This window comes from Rutidosis leptorrhynchoides, chromosome 6, assembly GCF_046630445.1.
Source record: "Rutidosis leptorrhynchoides isolate AG116_Rl617_1_P2 chromosome 6, CSIRO_AGI_Rlap_v1, whole genome shotgun sequence".
Lineage (NCBI taxonomy): Eukaryota > Viridiplantae > Streptophyta > Magnoliopsida > Asterales > Asteraceae > Rutidosis > Rutidosis leptorrhynchoides.
This window is the reverse complement of record NC_092338.1, coordinates 388,861,654-388,871,166: the sequence shown is the minus strand read 5'-3', so window position 1 is coordinate 388,871,166 and position 9,513 is coordinate 388,861,654. Positions and strand designations below refer to the sequence as shown.

At 34.5% G+C, this 9,513-nt stretch overlaps 1 protein-coding gene across 1 annotated transcript; it reads right to left on the bottom strand.

The window, feature by feature from the left end:
- Nucleotides 1-4,792: 4,792 nt before the first annotated feature.
- Nucleotides 4,793-8,770, bottom strand: LOC139852812 (uncharacterized). Its single transcript, XM_071842147.1, has 7 exons — nucleotides 8,593-8,770; nucleotides 7,044-7,482; nucleotides 6,484-6,653; nucleotides 6,329-6,409; nucleotides 5,812-5,887; nucleotides 5,308-5,394; nucleotides 4,793-5,213 (listed from the first exon to the last, which is right to left on the bottom strand). The coding sequence occupies exons 2-7, from the start codon at nucleotides 7,462-7,464 to the stop codon at nucleotides 5,053-5,055; spliced, it is 996 nt and encodes a 331-aa protein (XP_071698248.1). The 5' UTR covers nucleotides 7,465-7,482; nucleotides 8,593-8,770; the 3' UTR covers nucleotides 4,793-5,052.
- Nucleotides 8,771-9,513: the final 743 nt, after the last annotated feature.

Below are 9,513 nucleotides of genomic sequence, written 5' to 3'. Positions count from 1 at the left end.
ACACCTCCTCCTTAAATGCGACGCTTACATCCAATCCAAGCTTGATCAATTCTCTGATGGGTAAGTCTATATGGCAGGCAACGATGTGGGTAGTCCCTTATCAAATTTGGATCGCACGAAACAAAAAGGTGTTCACAAGAGTGCGCTGGAACCACAACGACATACTTAACGAGGTGCAACTCAAAAGCTTCCAATGGATTTCCAAGCGCTTAAAGAAAAGTAATCTATCATGGAGTCAATGGCTCATTAATCCGGCATCTTTTGTATCACACTCAAAAGGAATTGGTTAATTTGCGAGATGCTTTGTTCATTGTAGAGGGTTTGTATTGCCTCTGTATTGTAAATTGTTGTATAGATTGAGGCATCATGGCTTATGTAATATGGTCAATATGTGTACATTCGTGGATTTTAATGAAATATACTTGCTTTTCAAAAAAAAAATGTGAAAAGTCCATGAACAATGCACGAGAAGATGAGAAACAGTCTCTAAAAGCTCTTGGCACCAAATACATAAAGATGATACCCGATAGAAGAAATAAATGGAATAGGAGAACATGTCTAACCGGAATGTTTTGCGTCCTCCTAATGTAAGTAAGAGCACGAGGTGTCTGTGTTCCTTTGCCAAGGTCCATTTCGGTGTCGAAAATGGACCTTGAAATTGATTAAAGTGGAGTGTCGTTCAGTGTCCATTTCGATATTCATTTCAGTATCGATTTTAGTCGTGGACCAATAAGAAAATATAATTAAAAAGAAAAAAAACTAAAAAAAAAATTGAAACCACGGTCGGAGGAGTGACAGTGGCCAACTGCAGCAAAATTGACGGTGAGCCGGTATCCAAGTTTAGCCGTCGTCGATATTGGACGGTGAAATTGACCACGGGACACCGTGAGCTCTAAGTGTTTGGTTCAGGACAGTCAACGTTCGTTAATAGTTAAAAACGTCTTTATTAAAGTATGTGGCGATTACTTCAAAAAAAAAAAAAATCGACTTCTAAAGTGGTTAAGAGTAAGCTTATAGGTTTAAAACTATCGAGAATGAATGCCGGAGTTACGAAGAATTTATTGAAGTCTGGGCAAAGTATTCTGATCAGTGTCAGAATAAAAAAACATTGAGTGTGAGATTGCGGCAATCTTTTAGTCAGTTGTTAGTTTAGGTTGGTGTTTGATTTAGGTTATATTTGGCGCGTAACTTTTTAGAGCATTTAGCTTTTATGAAAAAGCTCTTATTTGATAAAAAGCTCCGTTTGATTAAAGGAACTTTAAGCTTTTAGACATAGGGAAAAAGCTAAAAGTTACTAGAAGTAGAGTTTAACTTTTAGCTTTTAGCTTCTAGCTTTTTGCATTTTATTCTTTATTTAACAGATTCAGCTCCTCTGCCAAACATCAAAATATATTTAAAAAGCTAACAGCTAAAAGCTAAAAGCTATCAGCTAAAAGCTACCGGTTACAAGCTGAAAGTTATCAGCTAATAGCTAGTTTTGCCAAACATACCCTTAATTGGTTGTTTGCCTGTGTTGCTTTGTTTATTTTTACGGTAGGTTCGGTCGTATATAGTTTTTAAGCTTTCATTTTCTAGTTCTAGTTCTGAGCCTTCTGTTATCCTATGAATTTTACTTAAGATCATTATAGTTATACTCACTTAATCAAAAGGACTTTGGCCTAGCGGTATCGAGAAGCCCTCTGACCTGGTCATGGGTTCGAGTCATGTTTAGGACATTATTCGTGTAGAATTATGTATACTATGCATGAGTTTGTCGTTCTAAAAAAGTTATATTCACTTGAGTGAATACAACTCGTATAGAATTATGTATACTGTGCATGAGTTTGTCGTTCTAAAAAAGTTATATTCACTTGAGTGAATAAAACATCATTTTTACTAGATGTGCAATATTTTATAAAAGTTATTTGGACTACTTAAGGCAAGTATGCACTTTGGTGGGTGGAATGTTGTAAGATAAACCATATCTTCCTAAATCAGCTTTGTAGCTTCTGTTCTATTTTTCATAGAGATATGTCAAACAGTTATCATTAATGCTTTACATTTGATGGTGTGCTCCGAATAATACCATGTTTAAAATTCGTTTCTTTCACACTCGATAGAACTTTTAGTTTGACATTTTTTGCAGATTGGTACAAAGCAATGGAGATATTATGACTTTGGGCCTAAAGTGGTGCCTCCTATATGTCTTCCTGATACTGTTGATACCGCTGATGTCTATTACAAACAAATTATGGCACTCTCCATGAAGGTGAGACCCCTCTTACTTTATTTCCATTAAAAAGTTCTCTAGAGTTTAAAATTGGTTTTTTAAGTTTATTTAGTATACTTTAGGTAGAGGATGATTCTCACACACACTTTTTTGATCCTCACACACCAATTTAAAGAAATGGAGTATTATTAGAAGAGTAAAAGGTTAAAATAGGTGTGTGAGGATCAAAAAAGGGTGTGTTAGAATCATCCCCTGGTAGGTATGTTCGGTATTCAAAACTAGTTTATGTTACTACTTTTCCCTTGAACATGTGATCCTTTTGTCTATCCAACATTTCTATATGGATCAATTTTGTTGAATCATACTCCCTCCGTTCTAGAATTATTGTGTGGTTAACTTTTTGTTGAATTTAAGATACCTTTGTAAGTCGTCTATTATTTCTTTGATTGAATGAGTTATTTTAAGTAAATGAAGTAATTATAAAGAGTAATTAGTAAATTGGTTTCCATATTAAATGTTACATTTTCAATAATAAAAATGGTTTAATTTGAAATTAAATGGTTTTTAATTGTTAATTAAAGTAAGGGACAATATGTTAGGACAAATCAAAAAATAGTAAGGTAGACAGTTTTTTTTTAGACGGGCGGAGTATATTTTTCGGATTTCGAGCCCAAGAGATATAAGGTGGTCATCGGATATTCACGTATTGAAAGTGATTTTGTGGTTTCGAATAATCAGTCACTTAGTCAAATACTTGGTTGTAATAAATCGGGTTTGTACGAGACAATGTTCGAATGTGCTTTTGACGTTTTAATTTGTAATTATCCGGTGATTTATTATTACATGTATATATCACTATTTATTTATTTTACTCATTCCTATCTAAAATATTATATTTACATTTTATTAACCATTCATCATAATATCTTATGTTACAATCTAGTTAGAAATACCAAGTTGTTTCAAGAAATCTTACGATGACTTACTATTGTAAAATGTGTTCCGAACAGACTTTTTTGTTCTATTTATCTATTGAAAGTTAAAATTAAGTACCCAAATCGGAAGTTAAGAGTTTAATGCCAGCTGGTAGTGCCCAACTTAGAGATCTTTTTTTTTTGAAAAGCAAACTCACACACACTATTACATGAATTAACCACGAAACATATATACAAATTGTCCTAAGCAGGACTCGAACCCCCAACTTAGAGATCTTAATAACTGTTGAGATGGATTTAGGGTAAAGTATCGACTCTATAGCATTTGCTTGTTACCAAAAACTGGAGGTCTCAATCTTGTTTTATTCATTATAATTATATTTCATAATTTATTAAATGAAAAGTATTTACTATCTTGTATTTCGCTCCATCTCGGGTCAGGTTCAAGTTCCGCCACCGACGATATGTCTTAACAAGAACCCCGAGTGGCCCACATGAACCATTTATTTCCGATTTTGTCGATTTCATTGCAGCTCAGATAAGAACCAAATCTTTAACAATAATTTCTAAGGTGTTTAACAATAAAATAATTCAATTCGTAGTAACTAGGTTTCAAACATTCTTATTTGAGGTAGTATAATCTGGTTATCCAATGGTGATATAGCAGCTGAAGTTTCCGTAACTTCGACCATGTTGAACTTTTCCTCTATCATGGTGCCGGTACGCACATATCTTACATAATTACCTTAAATCGGGATTTCGAAACATCGATAAATTTTTTGCGATAAGCTGCTAATTACCTAGAATAGAAGTTTAAGCAATGTGTTATCTTTTTATGCCATATGGCCGTTTTTTATACTCCGCTTTATAGGTACAAAATGGATATTAAAGGAGTAGAGTTTGCTATTTTTATTTGCCGAGTATTGCAAACATTTCTTAGAAGACATAACTTTTGCATTAGATAAATTGTTACCATTGATGTAGATAACGTTTATTTCGAAAAGTTATTACCATCCATACTTTTTAAGAAACGACTATAATAACCTTGAGATTAAATAGTGTAAAACTTGCAGGTTGAGACCCTCTCAAGGGAGGATTTAGCTTCCAAGTTGAGTTTAATAAGTTATGCTGCGTCTGTTCGACCATTTCAGCTTTCAAATTCTTTGATCACAATAATAGATGTCGGTTTTACAACTCAGCAATATTATGCGTGTGTTGGTTCAAATATTAATCTAAGAAATGTTTCATATATATGAATTGTTCTGTTTATTTCTTTAAGATAAACGACAATTAATTTGCCTTACTTGCTCACGTTTTTGGTTCATTATTATAATATAATATAAATTTCCTGTTTTTACGCATTATATAGAATTATGACTGTACAAGCGTCTGCAAAACATCATCTTTGGGAGAGAAACCAGTTCGGGTTTCTCCGAACAAAAGGCCTTAAGTTGCTCTTGCCAAACAAAACCAAACTTCTTAGCACGTGGTGGTTTTGATTCCCATAAAAACATACAAAAAGCTTTACTCATGCAATTTGCGACAATAAATATTGACGTAAGCTTAAAATATAGAAGGATAAAAGTTGACACTCTAACGACGATCTCACCGACAGGTCCCACTCAGAGACAAATTGTGTAACTCATAATAAATTTATATATGTGTGAACAAAACATACAATAATTGAGTTTATCAACTCATCTATGTTTCCAATTCTACCACATTGTTTAATCTTAACATACCAATTAGACAATGTCCCAGACTTCTTATTCTCAAGTTTAGTCATACCATATTTTGCAAGCAAAACAGGGTAACGGGCAGAACAGACACCATTTTTTGCCTCGTTTTACAGTTATATATATGTAAATAAAATATCAAGCGCGCGTTAACCAAATTACATAGATAGTTTTAGTGCCTTCTAATCTTGGATGATTGACGATTCTCACCGCCATCTGGTTTCCTTCTCACACCCACGTGGGATCCAGATGAACTACCATGGTCCATTAATCCATGTCCTGACCGCTCAGTTGAAGGCAGTGCCCAACCGCCCCTTCTTGTTTCCCCCAACCCTAAAAGATTAATTTAAAAATATCAGCATTCAAATTACATAATACAATGCATTAATTAGCTCAATTAGGTCATACTGTAAATAACAATAATTACCTTCATGATTAGTGGGTCCGCCGCTCCACCCAGGTAGATGCTGCCTAGCCTTTCCCTTCCAAGCCTCTTCAAACCCGCCAAGCTCATCTACAATCAGGACATATGCTATGAGTTACGACCTATTCACATACACAGTTGTAAAAGTCGGCCGACGTGTCGGTTTGAGGCTAACCCGTCCCATTTCGCCCAAAAAAGGATAAAAAGTCAGTGAACAATAAAAATTCGAGTCAAAGTCGGTCTGAGTCGGTCAAGTTCAACGTTGTTCTTTTTAATACTTTTAAAAATTGAATTTGTACCATACATCTATGTTTGAAATTTTTATGTTTTGTGTTTGATATATTTATGTCTAATATATGTATGTTTATTTTTTTAGTAATAAAATCCAACTTTGGTCAACGCCCAACTCGTCCCGACTCGCGACTTTTACAACCTTGTTCGCGTATCACCTTAAAAGTTGCATTATATACAAACAAACAAAAATAATAATAATTCAAATTTATATACCTTCATTAATATTGTGCAACATTTGCATTGTATCCACCTGACCATCTGATTTCAGATTCCTTGTAACGGTATGGCCCTTGCATCACAAATGGTTCTTAGTGACGAAAATTTATTAGCCTGCTAGGCCTAAACACAAGGGATTAAATCGTAGTACACGCATACAGTGGCAACTCCAGAAACAAAACTCAATGGGGTCCCAATTTTTTTTTTCGGTATTAATTATATTTGAATGTTATTATAATGGTTGTTTATCTTAAAAACCTACAAATTCAAAATATATATGGGGTCCAACTAGTTAAATTTAGTGGTATCCAATACATTTTAAAGGAATAACTATAAATTTGAAAAATATACGCGGTTCTGTAGTTAAATTTAGTGGTGACCTATACATTTTAAAGAGTATTTTCTACACAAAAGTTTCAAACTAGTGGTACGGGTCAAAGGGTAGATTCACCTCTGCATACAACCACAATGTAAAAAAACATGAGCAATTAATCACAACCAGGTTGCAAATTACCTTATCATGAATTCCCCTTGAAACCCTATGAGCTGCCTGACCGGTAACAGAATCGGCCTCTTTATATTCTTCAAATCTCAGCTGAAAAACCACATCGTTCAAAGTTATGAAAAATAAAGAATAAAAGTTTTATAAAATGCGTTTAAATTACACACCCCATCACTACCACTCCTCTTTGTTGAAGAGGAAGAATAATATGCTCCATTAGAACCTCCATAGGTAACAGTCGAGCTCTGAAAGGTATAGCTATGACCTTGTGGACGTGAAATCGGATGATTCATCATACTAAACTCGTTCCCAAATTGGGCCCGACTCATCTCTCTACCTGCAACAAGATTATTTATTCATGTGCATTTTTGTTAACTAAGACAACTCATAGTTTTTAAAATTCAGAACTCATAAGTCATAAAGTACTTAGCTTTATGCTATAAAGCAAATTAGATACTCAAGCCAAGATTACCATACTATCAATTATGTGCATGCTGGCTAAAATAACAAAAAAGCATACATCTTGAAGCATGCCAATATATTCAGTTTAGGAATCATTACTTTCCTTTTGAGCATTGGCCACTTCACACATTCACTGTTATCTAGATCTTTGGTAAATATCATTTATTTTGTTAGTTTCATAAAAAGACTCCATATTTAGTAATAAAAAAGTAAAAACATAACGTTACACGAGTATTTTTAAGGCGATGGTAAAGATACAGTTTACCTTCAAATTCTTCATCAGGGTGCTGAACATAAGGTTGCATCCCGGACCTACCATGCCTTCGAGGATTGTCTAGGTTTCTGTCTTGAGCATCATGTTGCTCGTTTTCATCATCGGAGTTCAGTTCTTCAATAATTGGTCCCCTTGAATTACTTGGAAACGAAGGTCTGCTTTCATGAATTCTAGGAGCTTGTTCAACCATGAAAGGATTTGGTCTCGGACCAAATAAGCTTGTTCCAATTGAATTCAAGTCCATGAAAGGGCTTCCCCCAAGACCAGATGATAGCATTCCACCAAATGGGCGGGTAAAGAACGGGTCATCAAATGGGTCCCGTCCTCCAAAAAGGCCCGGCATCCCACCGAAATCAGCAAACGGGTCGCTAAAACCAAAGAAAGGATTACCTCTTCCTCTCCCACCTTGCATCTTTTTCAAACTATTTCCCTAAAAAGTATCAAGCAGTTGAAACAAGTTATGTATACCGATCATAAGAGAACTAACCCAGTTGTTTAACAGACTCGAGAACATATATAAAGCTATAAACCCAAGAATCAAGCAATCATGTAAGGATCATATGTCACAAAATATACAGAAAATGTTGCATTTGGTAGAAAAAGGCAGAATCTTGAACAAGGACAATGCACTCTAAGGGCTGTTTATTTTTTTCTAAATTTGCCGATGTTTCCATTTGCCTCTTAATGGGAAGGCATGGGAAGGCGTGTCTTATTCTATGTCTCCTAGAAACAGACCAATTTTCAGATTAAGTGGCAAAAAACCGGTAATTTTACTTACGTGAGTTGTACAGAAATAGATCATTAAGTAGAAAGTAAACAGACCTCAAGTAAAGTAGCAAAAACTACATGTCCACATATATGTAGTACACCAGATACATCACATATCATAAGTCTTAACCTAACTCAATATTAAATCGAGTCCACTTTTAGACATGTACCAGTTCAATCTAACAAACTGGTCAACAAATTATATCAAGTGAAAAGAAATCAATTTCCACATATTAACAAAGTATCAAAAGAATCACCCTTTGCCTCAAACTTACACATCAGCTCATAAACTAGCACACATTAGCAACATAAGATTTAATTTTAATCAAACATAAAAAGAAATCTAAAGTTTTCTGGTCTTTACCAACAATAAATATAAATACAATATTTCATGATAAAAGTGATAATACTAAAATATGTGCAGTTTAAGAAATCAAACAAGTTGCATCAAAATATTTCGGAGTATTACAATTACGAAGATACAATAAATCAGTTTACGGTAATTAAAAGAAAACACTTACTGTATTTCCTAAATTTATAAAAAGCTAAAAGCACATAAATCGCGTGAAAGGTAATTCGCATATATGCATATATATACCTAATCTGAATAAAGCTAATTTATACCGTAAACATGAATCGATATTACACACGCTAATGATTATATATAGTTAAAGAAAATTAATTAAATTTAAATATAATAATAACAATATGGCCTTAGAACCGACATATAATAAACGACGTGGCAAAGGAAAATAAAACCCTAGAATAATACCTTTCACAAAATATATCTAATCGATCGATTTTTTTTAATGACCGAAAACGGGGATTCAGGTAAGATTGTGAGTAATGAGCTTTCGGTGTTGTCGGAGTTTTTGATTGACGTTGGTGGTGGTACCTGGCAACAGAGGGTTCTAGAATTGTATGGTGATTGTTTTTTTTTTTTTCTTTTTCTTTTCCTTTTGCTTTTTAAACTTGTAACTAATTGTAAATTGTAAAAAGAAAGGTTGCGACAACAAGTAAAGCTTTTCAATTTATAAACATTAAAATTTGAAGGGTAAAAAAACATTATTATTATTTTTATTATTATTATTTGAAGGAAAAAAACATTATTATTATTATTATTATTATTATGAAATGGAAATTATATTAACTTAAAAGTTTTAAAACTTACAAAAAATTAGTGGGAAGCCTAGAGACAATCTGGGCCCCCACACCTCTAGCAATAGCAAAACCTATCCTAGTAAAAATATGAGCAGCAGCACCGGCACCAATATCTTGCGCCATCGAAATCTTCTGAACCCGCTTTAGCAAAGAAACAGCCTCCTTCTCTAATTCCCCAAGCGAAGAAAATGAGAAAGGAATGAAACCATAACCAATCGCCTGACAGCTAGATTCGTACTTGACCCGCTTCCGACGAGCCGCATCAACCACAGCACGTCCAGGGACGAAGTTAGAAAGCCCAGACTGTGTCAAAGGAGAAGACCCTGTCAGGTCAACACAAACATCACGACCACGATCCCAGGAATAAAGTAACACATCTGCAGGTCTGAGGGCCCTGTCGTTCCCTCCAGACAACCCAATGTCAACCTCCTTTCTCGCTGAAATCCCAGATCGATAACAAACATCAACAAGGGAATCCCGAACAACATTATGTCGATGCTTAATACCCACCATACCAGCACAAGACACCGCG

Bases quoted from the DNA above. Each gene is read 5' to 3' on its own strand.
- LOC139852812 (XM_071842147.1), bottom strand. From the start codon at position 7,464: ATGCAAGGTGGGAGAGGAAGAGGTAATCCTTTCTTTGGTTTTAGCGAC. The intron at 5,888-6,328 runs GTAATTTGCAAC...TTGTGATGCAAG, and splicing joins CAAGGGGAATTCATGATAAG to GGCCATACCGTTACAAGGAA. The intron at 5,395-5,811 runs GTATATAAATTT...TCCTGATTGTAG, and splicing joins GTTGCACAATATTAATGAAG to ATGAGCTTGGCGGGTTTGAA.